We start from the raw sequence: 18,137 nt of genomic DNA on the forward strand, positions 1-18,137 counted from the left end.
CTTAATTTGAATGCTTTGTTTTGCGTGATCAATTGGATTTCCTATTCACTTACATTGGGGTTGGGATTACATTTCCTCCTGGGCAGAAAAACTGCCCCGCAAAGCTTAGAATGGTCTCAGCCCCATGAGAGAGAACAGGCTTTGCAAGCAGAAGACCCCAGGTTAAACACCTGCCATCTTCATGTAGGGCCAGAAAAGACTGCTGCCTAAAACCCTCAAGAACTGCTTGTCAGTCAGTGTGCACAATACTAAACTAGGTGGATCAGTATTTGACTCGACATAAGGCAGCTTCCAGTGTTCCTAAATGACTTTCCACTGGGGTTTTGAATCAGTCCTGGGGGGAGGCAAATGTACCTCAGATACAAAAAGCCTTGTCACCCTGTAAAGGCATCTAACTTGTTCCCGGACTAGCAAATTTCAGATAACCTGCAGTGCTACCCTAGAATTGAGCTTTATGAGGAAACGGTTGTGAGAGCCAGTCCTTCGACTGCCGGTCTCTCCATATTCTGGAACTTTACAGAACACATAGAACAAAGTGGCACATACCATGCTTGATTCTGTGATTTCTTCATTACAGAACACAGTTGCCAGCATCACCAGTGAGTTACGGACCTTCCAGGCACAGTTTGAGGACGCAATGGCTGCCCACCAGAAGGAGGCAAAGCGCTTAAATGAACACATAAAGGAACTGGCAAGAGAGAAGGAGCTTGTTGGGAGGGAGGTATGTTCGGGTTCTTGGCTGGGTCTTCTTTCTGTGGAAGGATTCTCTGTCCCTGTTCAATATGGTCCAATAAGTGATCTATGTATCTCTTTGTCAGCAGATAAGTGTTTGCCCCAGTTCAAGCCACCCGTGAATAAGTTGGTCGCAATGGAAGCATTTCCCCTCTCTGCTGAAAGAGCAGGCAGTAGCTTTGAAATCTGAGGTCTTCTCCTATGGAAATCAGGAGTGCTAAATTATGGCAGAATCGGCCAGACTTAACACTTGAGCAGGGCTTCAGTGTTGAAGGCAGTATGACTGAAGCAAAGCTGCCTGTTGGGTACAAACTCATATCACTTCCATACCTAGAAAGACAAGTTTTGTTAGCTTTGGAAACCTCAAAACCTATTTGGCCAGTGAAGACCATGGGACAGAATGAAGGAGAAGCATTGGTGCTTGTACTCTGTCACTTTCCATTCTCTACTTAGCAATCCTCCTTTTGTAACCTAGAATTGGATTGGATAGGTGTGAATTAGGAAGAACAGGCAGTGACCCCAGCAAGTCAGGGCCCTTTCTAATAATGGCGTGCTATAGGTTAAATTGCAAGCAGGGATCCCTGCCCACCCCGTTGCACCCCCCTTTTCCTAACACACATCTCCGGGTGGTGACTCTTGGGGGTGGAACAATATCTGCAGCTCTGGAAAACATCCCCAGGTGGAAACCCTCACCCACTGCCAGATGCTTTCTGAGCTCTTGTTCTCTACAAACACAGTACATCAGAACAAGAGAATGACCCCCAGCCCGAAAAGACTGGGGTGGGGTGAAGGGGGGGAAATAGAAAATTAAAGGACATAAAAGAGGAAGAGAGAGTAATTTAACATGACAGGCTGTTTATTTTGGCAAAAAAATGGCCTCCTTTCAACAGATTTCAAAGTCCAGCCCCAGGAGGGACCACACAAGCAAGCAGAAGAGGGTTGTTTCAGAGGGCAGGGAGGGCAGAAGGAATGGGGATGGGGCGAAGGGGGTGCATATGTTCCTAGATGGATGTAGGATGGGCAGCGAAAGAGTAACACAGCATGGGAAGGGAGACAGCAGCAGATGAGAGAAAGAGAGGTGGGGGGAGTGGGAGAGGACAGTTGTGGGACTAATATAACAAGCTGAGGGCAAAGAAACACAGAGTGAAATCCTCACAGGCGCCAGCATTGACCTACTTATCACCATGGGAACCATAACATTTTCACAGCCTTTTAACTTGAGGAAGTCAGGCTCGTTGAGCAGCCCTGCCTTCCCTTAAGTGCACACCATGCTCACATAGTCAACATACATACACAACAAGCCCACAACTATACAAGGCACATCTGCCACATTCATGCTCTCTCATGAGTACATGTATCATCAAGTGTACATGTATGCACATACGTGTGTACACACACACACAAATGTAGTGTTGTGTCCCACCCCAGTCTTTGAGCTGAGTGAGATTCCAGGGCTTACCCAGGCTTCATGTTCCTTCCCGGAAATGAGGCACAGTGGAGACAGTAGTGTCTTTATGATATATGGTTTATTCATACATATATAGAACCTGGAAGGCTTCACAGCATTAACACCCCAAAAGGGTCCTGTTTCTTCCATAGCCGCAGCCTTGGATTCTAACAGACATCAAGCACTGCACTCTTGACTCTCTCTCTCTCAAGCTTGCTGCTTTTCCCTCTAGGTGACATCACTGCAAATGTTCAGCTGTGACTTTTGGCCACACAGAGTCCATTTCCTTTGTTTTTCCTAGTGGCCCATCACCCAGGCGCGCGCGCATGCACACACACACACACACACACACACAATGTTATTCAGTGGTGCCAACTTGAATAAAATATTGGGGGGCCCAGGTAGGCCTCATCCCGCGTAACTGATCACATGATGCTGTGTGCACACACCATTTGAATGGCAATGCCCATCAACTTTGGGGGGGCAGCCCCCTCAGGTATTTTACTGGGCGGGCTGAAGGGACCTCAGCCCCTCGGAGTTGGCTCCTACGATGTTCTTACTGTGTGGAAATAGTTGCATGAATTCACACACATGTGCATATAAATATATTCCCACATCATTCTGTGAACTTCAATGCACAATCACTCCCGCCTCCACACACACACCCGCCCTGTCTCTCACACGCATGCACATTTCCTCTCCCACCATGAAATACCCTGTTCCATGTGTCCAGGGCTCAGCTGGAGACTTGGCTGCCCAGGCATGATTTCAAAAGAGACTGTTTATAAAAAGTTCTAGTCAAGATATAATTATAATAATCACATTAAGAGCTTTGCTGCAGTGTTCCTGTAAATGAGGAAAGCTCTGCCCTTACACAGAGAGTGAGCGAGCCAGGAAGGAGGGTGTATGTGTGTGTGCGTGTGTGTTTGAGTTGGGGGGTGGTTCATGTGCAATGTTTTCTTTTCAATCTCACCCCCTGCTAGCCCCCCCTCCTTTATCCTGGGGAATAAAAACAGTTTATTTTATGATGGATCACCCCTCTCTTTGGTCACTGACCTTTCTTCGTGAATTTCTGCTGAGCTCAGCAGAAAACCGCTGACTGCGTTTGTGGATCCCATATGTAGGTGGGGGTGGGGAGAGAGAGGGGCTCACCCTAATCCTTCTCAAAAACAGAACAACAATAACAGAGAGCTAGTCGGAATGAGACAGGCCAACAGGGAGGATCTGGACAATGTTAAGAGCTTTCCAGAGTAAAAGCGTTAGGAAAGAAAGTTGGGAAGGAAAGAAAGGGGGTTCATATCGGAATTGTTTGTCCGTCCCCGATTCCAGTAATACAAAGGACCAAGGGAGCAAGAGCAGTTGTGTGTAGCCTCAGCTTGTCTAGAGAGGCAGAATTAAAACACAGAGAACCCTATTTTCTCCTGCGTCTGAGGCACCCTGTGCTGCTATCCCAGGAAATAGCTTATCGTACCTAGTAATTCACTGTGCAGCCTCTGGAACACATTGCATTGTACTAGACTGCAGGCTTGCTTGTACCTGTGTGGCTGAAGAACTGATGAGCACACATGCGCTACTCTGTGGGTCTGGGCAAGTTCCAGCCCTCTGCACTGCAGTTCACCCTCATTCAGAAAGGATGGGGGTGGCTCTGCTTTTTAAGATGCTATTACTTCTCCTAGCCTGCTGCTGCTGAGGATTTTTCTTTTCTGCCTCCACACCACACTGTGGACCAAGTGGAATGCGCAAAGGCATCAGAAAAGAGCAGCGTTCCAAGGACAGATCAGCTTGGCACAATGGCCAAGCACAAATTTAATTCAGATTTCCATCTCTTTCTTTTTCTTTTCTTTTTTAATGCATTTTTCCAGTTGTTAGCAGAAATATTAATCCTTCTCAAATGAGTACAGCTTGGCTTGCAAAGCACCACTTTTAGTGCCTGTCAGGGAACTGCCATCAGTACTGGAGGGAGAGCGCGAAAGCCAGAGGGATTCCAGAGGGCATCCAGGGATCAGGAGAAGCAGCCCATCTTGTGGGGAAGAGAATCAGCGTAGCACCAGTGGAGAAGGGGGGCAGGTGGGGGAAGTGGCGAGGCGGTCCCATGACTCCTTGCCTGGGACCAGCGGGGAGACTAGGGGTCCTCCGTTGCCCACGCCCTCCCTGCGCAGAAGGCTTCCGCGCATAGAGGGTAGGCAGAGACTAGGCGTCAAAGAACTTCTTTGCTGGAAGACGTTTAAGAAACGCCCACTCACGGATTCTGCCAGCGATTGAGTCAGCCACGGGCGAGTGGCTGTCCGGACAGAGGAGGTTCACTTTGGCAGTCCAGCCAGGTGTTTGCACCCAGCCAGCAAGATAGGCACCTGCTTATGGACAAGCAACCCCCTTAGGAACCATTACAGTGCCTGTACAGGTTTCCACATATTTTCAGTAAGGATGCAGTATGCTTAAATGCAACACTCCTAATGCAAACAAGTGCCCTCAGGACAGATAGTTTTTTCTCACTGTATCTGTAGAGTGCATGAAATGGAACAGCCTTGAGATCACCTAAGGCCACGAGTTGTTGCTGTCGTTTATCTTTAGCAACTGAGCTCTTCCAGTTGTAGCTTGCTTTTTTCCCCCTTCCTTGCATTCCAAACATAATCTTCCTCCTCTGCTTCTACTCAGTTTGGCACTCAAATCTAAGAGCATGCTGATAGCTCCAATTACGCATTCCCACCACCTGATAAATGCCTACTATCTCACATACGAATCACAACACCTCTCACTCATGCTCCTGTTGAGATGCATCCGCAATCCGAAACATTCCTATATCCTCCATTCACACATGCTTGCATGCTTTACTTTGCTGAAGTGAGAAATTCCGCTTTGAAGCTGCATGGCTCCAAGAGAAAAAGAGTTATGATGGGCCCAAAGTTATACAAGTTATTTATGCTTCTCCCCACTACCTCTAGTGGCAAGAAGTTCCATGGGTAGCATTTACCCATGATTAGCACTTCCCCAGGGGATTGCTTCGCTTAGGAAGAAGAGGTCGCTTGGGAATTATGGCCTCCTTATAACATTTTGCCCCATTGGTATCCCAAAAGGCAGTAAAACACCACATGAGAGTTTTGGCCATATTTCCCTAACCTGGAACCCTTCTGCTGAAGTTGGACAATGTATTGACCATGGTAAAAAAAGGTAAACGTAAAGGACCCCTGACAGTTAAGTCCAGTCGCAGACAACTCTGGGGTTGCGGCGCTCATCTCGCTTTATTGGCCAAGGGAGCTGACGTTTTACCGCAGACAGTTTTTCCGTGTCATGTGGCCAGCATGACTAAGCCGCTTCTGGCAAACCAGAGCAGTGCATAGAAATGCCGTTCACCTTCCCGTTGGAGCGGTACCTATTTATCTACTTGCACTTTGAGGTGCTTTCGAACTGCTAGGTTGGTAGGAGCAGGGACCGAGCAACGGGAACTCAACCCGTCGCAGGGATTCGAACCGCCGACCTTCCAATTGGCAAGCCCTAGGCTCAGTGGTTTAGACCACAATGCCACCCGCATCCCTTATTGGTACCATGGTACATATGACCATGGTAGCTGGTGCCTAAGGGAGATGGAGGGCACCAGATTGGAAAAGGCTGGTTTTAACTTTTCAGAGTTAGAGCTCTCTGTGTCTGTTTCACACTTCGGGTGCCTCCATTCTGTCACCGTTTTGTGGGAGAATTCAATCACATACTTCAGATATGCGCAATTAAAGTGGATTAAAGGGTTCTGTTACCCTAGCACAACATTTGCACTTTTAGAAAAGAATTTGGCCTTTTGCCATTAGGAAATGGGTGGGGGAACACATGGTAAAGTGTAGGGTGAACAAACAACATATAAACACCTCACAAGCAAATCTGGACAAATGCAGCACGAATGCTTATTATGTTCGTATAACTGCCCTGTAAACAAATCAGAGGGAAAGCTCAGAAAAAGCCTGGATGTAATCTAAGCTCCTTGTAAGTTTTGTGCAAGCAGGTCAGGCTGAATGTTCAATAAATTGGTCCTCCACAGGAACTCTGACACTGCAGGTATTTCTCCTCTCACTGTTCCAAAGCGTGTTTCTCTTGTTCTTTTCGCAGCCAGCTCTAGCTTTCAGCATCCTAGCTGGGGTTGTGGGGAAGGGATGGTGGTGGCAAAGACGTGTCCCTTCAGAGACAACTCTTTATCAGTAAACCATTTTATATAGTCAGCTCTGATAAAGAGATGCCCATTGGCCATTAAGGAAAACCAACCATTCATTAAACAAATGATGTAGTCGCTCATGGCTGGCACAGATTGGCTAGTATTCAAGACAATATATATCCACTAAGAAGAGGTAGGTCTCTCTTTGAAAGTACCTTTGCTTTTTGCTAACAACCTGGATTTTGAAATAGCATACTGCAATCGATCCTGACTCCAGCTAGCTTTGATTTCTGCCCAAATGGGGTGTGAAGGGCAATTCTTTATCTATCTACTGAGAAGTATGCCCTGTTGAGTTCAGTTGGACTGATTTAGGGGTAGACATGCTGCTGCTTTGCCTTTGTAATTAAGATTTATTCCCTGCCGTACAGTGAGCTCTAGATTAGGACTATACAGCGGTACCTTGGTTTTTGAACATCTCGGTTGACTAACATTTGGTTTTCGAATACTGTAAACCCAGAAGTAAATGCTTCGGTTTTCAAACACGCCTCAGAAGTCAAACATTGCCACATGGCTTCCGCTGCATGCAAGCTCCTGAGGCCTAGCTGTCGGCTGGTGAGGTTTTGGTTTTCAAACATTTCAGAACCTGAACAGTCTTCTGGGACAGATTACGTTCAAAAACTGAGGTACCACTGTACTTTCCAATTGCCTATGTTTCAAATACAGTAGTACCTCAGGTTAAGAACTTAATTCATTCTGGAGTTCCATTCTTAACTTGAAACCATTCTTAACCTGAGGTACTACTTTAGCTCATGGGGCCTCCCGCTGCCGCACAATTTCTGTTCTCATCCTGAAGAAAAGTTCTTAACCTGAGGTACTATTTCTGGCTTAGCAAAGTCTGTAACCTGAAGCATCTGTAACCTGAAGCATCTGTAACCTGAGGTACCACTGTAAATGCTCATTTTGCTTAGGCATCAGCATCACCGTCCAAGGGACAATGCAAGCATCATTTTAACGATGCATGCCTGTTTGCTGCAATCCTAAGTGTGCTTATGAGGGAGGAAGTCCTAGTCAAGTCAATGGGCTTATTTCTGAGTAAGCCTTAGGATCGTGCTGTGGGTTTCAGGTTCCTGGCTCAGCCGTACATGCTTTTTTCTTCAAGGCAGAACAGCTAAAAGCACAGCTGCGGCTGGCAGAGGATACCCACGCAGAAATTCGCAGGGAGCTGGTTGAGCTTCACCACAGGTTGCAGGAGACTGAAGAGGCTCATGACCACCAGCAAAAGGAGCTGCTGGAAATTCAGAGGGCTGTGGCAGACGAGAGCAGAGAAAAAGAAGCACTGCAGAAATCCAACAGTGAGCTCAGAGCAGCTGTCAAGAGAGCAGAGAACGAGAGGCTCAGGTAGGTAGCCATGGTGCTGGGCAGGCGTGTTGCTGGCATAGTGGCTATCGGCTCGCAGCACTTTTAGAGGTTACCCGTAATGAGAGATTATGAACCTGTGCATCTGCTGCAGCTTGCAGAGATCCGAAGAGGAGAAGGAGCAGAAGATTGCTGTGCTGGAGGAAGCAAAAGCAGCCGTTGAGGGAGAGGTGGGGGAAGTCCGAGCAAATCTACGAGAAGTGGAGAAGTCTCGCATGGAAGCGCGAAGGGAGCTGCAGGAGCTGCGCAGGCAGGTATAACTGTGTCTTAGAATTCTCTCTCCCCACACCCTTCTCATCACAACCCTCAGGATATAATAATTGCAACAAGAAATCCTTGACGCCGCCCAATATTGGATTCTTTATTCAAAGCCACTTGTAGCTGCTACAGACATTGACAAAATACAAGGTTGTAGGTACAGTATCTAAGCAGAGGACAAGAGAAGCATCATCACCACCACCCAAAATGTCTTTCTGGCTTGTTTAATTTGCGCCTGAAAATTCCTATAAAAGAGCCTTGAGACCTCAATCTTTCGTCATAATTCCTGCCCATAAGGCCTCTCTTTTTTAATATTCCCACCTGTGTCTCCCTCCTGCTAGGACTGTCGGTGCTACTCCTGCCCCCTTTGGGGTTCCTTACATCCAGTTGAGGCTGGTCCATTAGAGTGAGTGAGACACAGCCCCACCAGCCTTGGTCTGCCCACAGCTAGCACCTCCAGCACCCCACCTGCCTGCCTGTTCTCTACAGGGGAGTTGCTCTGTTTGTCATAGGCTCTGGCTTTGCCTGCTGTTGGGGTCCCTCCAGACTGGTGTTTTGTTGTGGGTGTATTCTGCAGTGGTGTTCTTGACATCATAATAGTGCATTAGTGGTAGGTTTATTTATTCTGCTTTAGGTTGTTCTGCAATACTTCTGCAATGCTACCACACTGTTGCTGTCCAGAGGGGCAGTCCCAAGTGGGACAAAAATAAACCAGAACATTTGTGGTACAAAAAGTTGCAGGATTTAAACAGGAAGTTGCGGGATACGCACTGATTTAGAAAGGAAGCAGTGTGGCCACCCCAAAATGTTTGCAGGTGCAAATAGTATTGAAAGTGGAGTAATGTGTGGGACACACACACACACACACACACCGGTAATATCACAAGCACAAATAACAATGATTGTGCAATAAAAATGATGTCTGGGGGGGGGCGCCTTGGCTTGTCTTCTGTCCTACTAGCCCTATATAGTCAATCATTTCACTCTAACACCAATTGCCAAATGTGACAGTAGGGATCCCCTCCCAGTGTGGTGTAGTGGTTAAGAGTGGTAGTCTCTGGGGAATCTGGGGAACCGGGTTCGCGTCTCCGCTCCTCCACATGCAGCTGCTGGGTGACCTTGGGCTAGTCACGCTTCTCTGAAGTCTCTCAGCCCCACTCACCTCACAGAGTGTTTGTTGTGGGGGAGGAAGGGAAAGGAGAATGTTAGCCGCTTTGAGACTCCTTCGGGTGGTGATAAAGCGGGATATCAAATCCAAACTACTACTACTACTACTCTTCTTCTTCTTCTTCTTCTTCTTCTTCTTCTTCTTCTTCTTCTTTTCCCCCCTCCCCTACAGAAGCTTTTCGTGTGAGCTGGGCTTCTTAGCATAGAGCCCATACAATAGATAATACCCAGAGTTCTGGCATACCTTTTGCAGGTGAAGGCCTTAGAGAGTGAGAACAGCAAAAAAGCCCAAGAAATCAGTGAACTGCAGCATCGGTTGCTCGAGGAGGAGCAGCAGGAGCAGCAGAACAGCAAAGAGGCTCTGGAACTGAAGCAGAAGATAGCCGGGTTGGAGATCAGCCGTGAATCTGCTCACAAGGAGGTAACGTGGTGGTGGGCGGTGGAGGACAAGGTGCAGGAGATGGAAGAAGTAGTGAAAAGTAAGCCGGGAGAGTTGAGGAGGGCAGCTTGCTCTTCTTCCATCTCCTGCGTCTTGTCCTCCAAGAGGTGGTAGTGGAGATAAGTTGCATGGAGGGTTGCATACAGAGGGGAGAAGACAGGGTATCTGTGTGGACTGGGTTTCCTGCAGCCTCATCTACTTTAGCTCTGAGTGTGCAGCAGGATCGTGGTAGCTGGCTGGATATAAATCACCTTTATGCACATAGGTGAAGAACCATGAGTGCAAGCTACATTTACAGCTGTTCTTGGCTTCCCTGTGTCCTGAGAAGGTAGTGTGGATGGTGGTAGTGCCCATACATTGCCATGGCCTGCCGACCTTGTTCTTTCAGGTGCTGAGCTTGCGGAAGAAGCTGTCTGCCATGGAGGCAGAAAGCCGGCTTCAGGAGCAAGACCTTGCGCAGAGCCTTGCCGAGAGCCGTGCAAAGGAGAAGAAGCTGAAGGACAATCTTCATCACCTGGAGATGAAACTGCAGGAAGCCAGCAGGGCAGGCGAGAGCCTCCAGATGCGCCTCAGCACCTGTGAGGGGCGTTCCCAAGGCTTGGGAATAGAACTAGCCAAAGCGGAGGCAGCCAAGAGGGAGGTGGAGCTGAAGCTCGTGGCACTGCATTCGGCCCTGCGCCGCACGCTGGGGCTTGGCAGCCGGAGTCCATCACCACAAAGGTCCTGCTCTCCAGTCAAAGGTCAGAAGGCTCCTAGCCAGGATATCCTTCATATGCTGTGCATTAAATTTCAGCTAAGCAATAACTGCAGTAGACATCAACCTCTAATTGTGGTAATGAAATATGCTCATAGCTAAGGAAATTAATCTATTGGGGTTGGACAACCTTCTGTTGAACGCCACATTCCCTTGAGGGAATCTGTTGGAGGCCACACATCATTGTGGTCAAAAGTTGATAGGGCCACCAAACATTTCTCTGCTTTCCACCACCCTTTTTCCTTTAGTCTCTGCCAACTCCTTCCTTCCTTCCTTCCTTCCTTCCTTCCTTCCTACCTACCTTCCTTCCTTCCTCTCTCTCTCTCTCTCTCTCTCTCTCTCCATATACAGTGGTACCTTGGGTTAAGAACTTAATTCATTCTGGAGGTCCATTCTTAACCTGAAACTGTTCTTAACCTGAGGTACCACTTTAGCTAATGGGGCCTCCCACCCCCACCGCACGATTTCTGTTCTCATCCTGAAGCAAAGTTCTTAACCCGAGGTATTATCTCTGGGTTAGCAGAGTCTGTAACCTGAAGCGTATGTAACCTGAAGCGTATGCAACCCGAGGTACCACTGTATGTTTATGCTACCCCCTGCGTACCACCCACTGAAATAGATTGAGGGCTGCAGGTTGCCCCCCCCCCCCCGATTTATACCAATGCACCTGGTACAGCTATGAGGGGTAGGAAATGTGCTTGTTTTCTAAAATTAAGGTTGTTTGCCACCACTTAAGCAGTGGTCTTGGTGAGCAACCAGGGAGCGCTGTCATAGCTCAGTGGTAAAGCAAGTGATTTGTGTGTAGAAGCCCTTGCTTCCCAGATTCAATTCCCGGCTTCTCCGGTTCAAAAGGTGCCAAGTAACAGGGGTGAGGAAGACTGAGCTAGGTGGTCCATTAGTCTCCCTCTGTGTAAGCAAGCTGCATGTGTTCACTGCTGTGCTCAGGGTTCCGTTTTCAGTTTGTAAGACTGCTATTGAAAGCCAAGCCCTGCCTCTGGCCCAACTCATGCCCTGACTGCTACTGCCTGAAGGACATTTTTCATCATCACATCATGTATCTGATGGCTGTGTATCTAACAGGTCTCTCAGTCCTGGGAAGAGGTCATAGTTTAGTGGGAGAGCACCTGACATAGTTCAGTCACTGGCACATCCTTTTTTTTTTTATAATAATTTTTATTACATTTTTTGCAGAAATAACAAAGAGATAAAAAGAAAAAAAGACAAGAAAAAAAAGGAAAAAGAAAAACACGACCATTTCGATAGCTCATTTCAAATTTCCATTGGACTTCCCCCATCCCTCGCAGAATGCATTTCTTAACAATAAATTTATCAGCAAATTATATCCTTATTTCGTGTGTTTCTTTCTATTTTCAATTACAATTTAAGTTTAAATCTCTTGATCAACATATACTCTAAGCAATATACCATAATATCGTTTTTACCCATTTAAACCTTGGTTCTTTCGTAAATCTTATCAAATTTCATAAATAATTAAGTTTTGTTACTGGGGCTAGATTTCCAATCACACGACATCTTATGTTTCGTATAACTTATAATACTTTTGCAAATAGTCTTTAAATTTTTTCCAGTCCTCCTCCATTGCTTCTTCTCCCAAGTCTCGGATCCTTGCAGTCATCTCGGCTAATTCCATGTAGTTCATCAGTTGCGTGTGCCAGTCCTCCAGTGTGGGCAAATCTTGGGTCTTCCAATGCTTAGCGATAAGAATTCTTGCTGCTGTTGTAGCGTACATAAAAAAGGTTCTATCCTTTTTAGACACCTTCTGGCCGACAATGCCCAGAAGGAAGGCCTCTGGTTTCTTGGGAAAAGTGTACTTAAACACCTTTTTTAACTCATTGTAAATCATTTCCCAGAAGGCCTTCAGTCTTGGGCAGGTCCACCAGAGGTGAAAGAATGTTCCCTCAGCTTCCTTGCATTTCCAACATTTGTTATCGGACAGATGGTAAATCTTAGCTAACTTAACCGGGGTCATGTACCACCTGTATACCATTTTCATAATGTTTTCTTTCAAAGCATTACATGCAGTAAACTTCATGCCGGTGGTCCATAACCTTTCCCAGTCATCAGACATAATATTATAACCAATGTCCTGAGCCCATTTTATCATTGCTGATTTAACTGTCTCATCTTGAGTGTTCCATTTAAGCAGCAAGTTATACATTCTGGATAATAACTTGGTCTTTGGTTCAAGCAACTCTGTCTCAAGTTTCGATTTTTCCACCTGGAAACCTGTTTTTTTGTCTAACTTAAAAACCTCGTTAATTTGGGCATAATGCAGCCAATTTTGCACCTTATCCTTTAGTTTTTCAAAGCTCTGCAATCTCCAGTTACCTTCAATATTTTCTATTATTTCCCAATATTTCGGCCAATAAGCCTCCATATTGGTTGTTTTCCGAGCTTTGGCCTCTATTGGTGAGATCCACCTCGGAGTTTTACTTTCCAATAAGTCTTTGTATTTTTTCCAGACCATATATATTGCTTTTCTGACAATATGGTTTTTAAACATTCCATATGATTTACCCTTGTCATACCACAAATACGCATGCCAACCTGACGAATTGTTAAAGCCTTCCAGATCTAGGACATCAGTGTTTTCTAATAGAATCCAATCTTTCATCCAGCAGAAGGCTGCCGCTTCATAGTATAACCTTAGGTCCGGCAGGGCAAACCCCCCTCTCTCTTTTGCATCAGTTAATATCTTAAACTTTATTCGGGGCTTTTTGCCCTGCCCAGTCACTGGCACATCCAATTAAAAAGGATTAAGTATCAGACGATGGGAAAGATCTCTACCTGAGACCCTGGGGAGTTGTTGATAGTCAAAGTAGACAATGCTGGACTAAATGTCTAGAGAACCTAAGCTTTGTCTAAGGTGCTCCCTATATTTAAAGACCCCTTTAAAATGTTTTGCAGAATTTCCTTCCCCTTATTCATCTCGAAATCATGATCAGAGCCTCCCACTTTGGCTTCTGAGACTTTGAGAATTTATGTTTCCACAGGAAGCAGTGGCCGGCAAACACCTGCCTCCCGCACTGGGTCTCCTGAGAGAAGCCGCTCACGTTCCCCATTTCACCAACGTTCTCCTCTCAGAGGTGACCAAGTCACAAGTGAAATTGACCCGGATGTAGTTCGAGATGCTTTGAGGGACTTCCTTCAGGAGCTGCGGGACACTCAGAGAGAGAGGGTGAGTAATGTCATCTCTTTCATTTACTGTTTTTCTCGTATGTATGTATTCATGTATGTATCCCATGAAGCTCTGGAAAGCATGAGGTTAGGGTAATGAGGTTGAGACCAGTTGGGACATTATGCCCACCAGCTCTTGACTTCTATAATCTCTCCATCTGTAAGAATTTGTGTGCACACAATCCTATGATTGTCAGCAATGCAATATATGACACATTATCTCACATTACTGAAAGATATGCGTACTGTTTGTGGGGCTCACTATTCTATAGGTAGGGGAGCCTTCTGCAGTCTGAGGGCCACATTCTCCTCTAGGCAACCTTCTTGGGGCCACATGCCAATGGTGGGCAGGGCTAGAGGCAAAAGTGAGTAGGGAAATGGATGTAAATTTTACCTTAGTACAGTAGGCTAGTTTCTAATCACACGCACATACACACACACGTCTCTATCCTTTATCCAGACAAGCAAGAGGCACTATTAGACAAAAAATGGATGCGGGTGGTGCTGTGGTCTAAACCACTGAGCCTCTTGGGCTTGCTGATCAGAAGGTTGATGGTTCATGAAGCTCCCATTGCTCTGTCCCAGCTCCTGCTAACCTAGCAGTTTTGAAAGGACATCAGTGCAAGTAGATAAATAGGTACCACTGCGGCGGGAAGGTAAACGGTGTTTCCTCCATGCGCCAGAAGTAGTTTAGTCATGCTGGCCACATGGCCCGGAAAGCTGTCTGTTGAAAAACACTTCCTCCCTTGGCCTGAAACGATGAGTGCCACAACCCCATAGTCACCTTTGACTGAACTTAGACGACCAGGAGTCCTTTACCTTTACCTTTTTATTTTTATTTTTATACAAAATGCCAGAACATTTTCCAGACAGGCAGGGCCAATGAGGGTGTGGCTTGGGAAGTGTTTTGAATCCCGATGGAGAGGCCTTCACTGCAGCTATGAACTCACTGATTAGCTTTGGACAAATCACCATCTCAGCCTCAGTTCTCCAAATGTATAATGGGTACAGATTAGCAATGTAAAGATTACAAAGTGATTTAGAAAATATTAAACAAGCACGACCAATAAATATAACTGAAATGATCAATGTGAGATCACCCTGCTCCAAGCCTCTCCCTGTGGCTTGAGCCAATGCTTATTTGCCTTTTCCTTTCCTCCCAGTATTTTGCTGTGAAAGTCTCAGCCTTTCTTCCCCATGCCCAGTCCTGACACTCAGACCACCCCCTGCCAAAAACAAGGCATTAAAAAAAATATCCGTATTTTTGCAGAAAACTTTTTGTAACTAAAGCAAAAGCATGCAAATCAAGTAAATATGTGTAAAAAATATGTGATTTATTACAGCCACGTAATGTAATTATTTTTTAGCACAGAACTTTAGACCTTTTGGATGCATGTTGTTCCATGCTTTTCTGAGCCCAGGCCAGAGAAAGGAAGAGTAGATTCCACTCCCGGCAGGGCGCAGGCTCAGGACCACTAGTTTGCTTAGGTTGTGCAAGGACCCACTTCATTCTCCCTGCTTTCCAATCCATTAGGCTATCCCAGTTCTCTTTAGCAGGAGCCAACCTAGCTCAGCTTGACCCCAAGTTGACTTCGAAGACATATGTTTAGCAACATTCAAGGGCAGTTCAGCCCTTTCTCTGTCATGTGCTATTTATTGCTCAAAAGCATGCCTCTTATAAAAATGCATAAATATTTATACTGTACCAGAATAATTAAAAAAACATGGTCTGTCACAATAATCATAGCATCAGATCATCCAGTGGCCTTTCTGACAAATGGAGAAACAGAGAAATTTTTTAATTCTTTTGGGCTGCATAAAATCTAAGGCATTCCTTGCTTTGTTGTCTTGTCCCACCAGGTTCCTAGAGTTCAGTGTTAACATGCAGTAATCAAAAAGAATGTCTACAATCAATAACATCTTTCAGTTAGCAGCTTTGTAGCCCTGGCCTATTCTCCTTTGCTCAAAATTAAATCCCATTGAGTTCAATGGGTCATGCAGATTACAACCTTAACTGTTCGTGTTTACTCAGTGTTCAGTGTGACTTATCCCTGAGTAAGTCTACATAGATGTGCATAAGGGAAATTAGTGTGCCCTGGAAATACTTTGGTGAGGCCTGTTGTTTTCAAATTATTATTGCCTCAGGCCCCGGTCTCAGGGAAGACTACTCAATGTAATGCTTAATTCGTAAAATAATAGCATTTTATAGATGAAAAACAGGACATGCTTGTAATGCCCCTGTTCTCAGACTAAGGGATTGCTGCTTTAGTACTCCCCATCTCAGATACATATTGCTGATGACTGCACACTGCATGCTATATTCATTTATTCTGCAGGAACCTATCATCTACTGATTTAAAAGGCGAGAGGATAATTGTTCTTTGACACTAGAAATCTTAATTGTCAAAAAAATATGTTACCAGCAACCGAAAGCATACCACAGCAACTGTGTGAAATGGCAGGCTGCCAACTGCATGGGGCCTTAGTATTCCAACAAGAAGGAGGTTTTAAAAGAAAATATTAGTAGCTGGGGAGGCAGTTAGACCTTTGGATGACAAGGTCAAAGGAGTTGTGAAGGAAGATAAAGAAACTGCAGAGAAGCCAAATGATGGGACAGAAATAGCAAAATGGATGCATTAAAATAAAATGCAGTTTCATATCCCAGGTGTACTTCTTGGTCTTCTCTGGTGAGAAGCTAAGGATATCAAGAGAATGTCTATATATCTTGTTTCCAGGATGACCTGAGGATTCAGGTTATGAATATGAGCCGTCAGCTGAATGAAATGGAATCTGATCGTGACCGGACAAAAAATCGCATCCTGCAACTCCAGAAGCTCCTAGCAGACTGTGAGGAAGGCATGTTCTCCTTTCTTCCCATCCTTTATCCCTTTCTGTGTATAACTTTCTATACCTCTCTGTGGATGCCTTCTTTCTTTATCTTGCTGATGTGACTCTTTGCTGGCTTGCTGTGGCAGAGCTCACAGCTCCTATGGAGAGCTTCTGTCAGTCACATCAGATGATCTGTCTCACTAGAAGGCAGCTTCCTATGTGTAATGAAGCTTTAACATTTAAAAAAATGAAAGGTGCAGTCTAGAGCAGGACGTCCCAAGCTTTCCTACCAAGAATATGTCACCATGGAACCTGCAGGCCGCACACTGCCTTGTCGTGTGGGGGGGGTGCAAAACTTGACACACACACTTCAGCCCTCACGCTGCCTTCCCAAAGCCAGGCAAGCAAGGTGCTGGGGTTTGGGAAGGAGGCATGAGGCTCCAGCTGGGTCGTGGAGCCCTTTCACCTCCTTCCCAAAGCTGGGAAAGCACCAACTAGGCCAGTGTTTCCCAACCTTTTTTGGGCAAAGGCACACTTGTTTGATGAAAATATCTCGAGGCACACCACCATTACAGCCCCGTGACGTCAATGCGCAGCGTCACGCCGGGAGGGACGCACGAAAGTGTAAGTTTCAATTTTTCCCCTCCCCCTTGCCGGGGAACCTCCAAGCTTTGGGGGTGGGGGGGGGAGGAGGCAGCAAAGTGAGGGACTGAGGGACTCCTCCAACGACAAGGGTTGGGGAAGAAGAGAAAGGGCTATTCCGCTCCAGTCACGGGAGGTCAATATGTACTGGCTTCGGAAAGCGGGGTGCGGGAAGGAAGCCTAGGCTCGGGGTCCACCAACCTCAGCGGAGAAAGGCAACAACCGGAGCCGATGACGAGCCGGCGCGTGCGTGCAGCGGCTGGCCTCGAGCTTGGGAAGCTGCGCGCGACGATGTTGACGTGGGTCGCGCGAGAGCTTGGGGGCGGGGGGGGAGAGAGAAAGAGTTGGCAGCACCAGGCGCTGTTACTTATTGCGCTGCGGACGCTGCCAGCAACTGCGGTGGTTGTGCGGCCGCTGCCGCCGAACATCCTCATCAGTCAGCTGAGCTGCCTGGCGGCGTAGGGAGCCGAGGGGCGGGGCTTCCTTTCTGAAGGAGCTGAGGGTGGGGGTCCTCCGGCACCTTCGGCGAAACGGCGCCGGCCCAGAGCGCTTCTAGGAGGCTGCCTTTGTGCGCGACGTAAAGCCCTCTTTCCCTCCCTCCAGCCCCGTGTCACCTGTGGAAAAGGGGGCTGGATCCAGTGACGCAACTCGGAAAACTCTTAGGGAAGCCAGAGCAGGAAAGTGAGTGGGAGGCGGCGGCGCCGCTTTAACCCACGTTTCCTTTTTGAAAGAGAAACTTTCAGTGTTTCCCAACCTTTTTTGGACTCGCCCGCCTCCCTCCAGGCAATATCTCGCGGCACACCAGGCAACATCTCGCGGCACACTAGTGTGCCGCGGAACACCGGTTGGGAAACACTGAACTAGGCTTTGGGAAGGAGGTGGGAGGACTCTAGGACCCTGTCAGGGCCTTCACGCCTCCTTGCCAAAGCCCAGTGCATCTCTTACCTGGCTTTGGGAAGGCATGAAACATGGCCAAGGGCTACCAAAAAAAGGCCTCAAGGACCACATGTATGTTGGACCACCCTAGTCTAGAGGCTTCCTTAACCCTTTTGCTACAGAGCATTGGTCTTTTCAGAATCGTTACCCCAAGCAGCTCACTTGGGAAGGTTCCAGATATGTG

General features: G+C 46.8%; 1 protein-coding gene across 5 annotated transcripts in view; it reads left to right on the forward strand.

Annotated features, from left to right (window-relative positions):
• Positions 1–18,137, forward strand: part of CROCC2 (ciliary rootlet coiled-coil, rootletin family member 2) — a 90,727-nt gene that overhangs the window by 53,294 nt on the left and 19,296 nt on the right. For all 5 annotated transcript variants that reach the window (XM_082221668.1, XM_082221667.1, XM_082221670.1 and 2 more), the window contains 7 exons: positions 578–721; positions 7,474–7,712; positions 7,825–7,984; positions 9,409–9,576; positions 9,983–10,334; positions 13,363–13,547; positions 16,282–16,402. In XM_082221668.1, coding sequence (XP_082077794.1) covers positions 578–721; positions 7,474–7,712; positions 7,825–7,984; positions 9,409–9,576; positions 9,983–10,334; positions 13,363–13,547; positions 16,282–16,402 — 1,369 coding nt within the window. The remainder of the gene's footprint in view (positions 1–577; positions 722–7,473; positions 7,713–7,824; positions 7,985–9,408; positions 9,577–9,982; positions 10,335–13,362; positions 13,548–16,281; positions 16,403–18,137) is intronic.

The sequence above is a fragment of the Podarcis vaucheri genome (assembly GCF_965113315.1).
Source record: "Podarcis vaucheri genome assembly, chromosome: 5".
NCBI lineage: Eukaryota > Metazoa > Chordata > Lepidosauria > Squamata > Lacertidae > Podarcis > Podarcis vaucheri.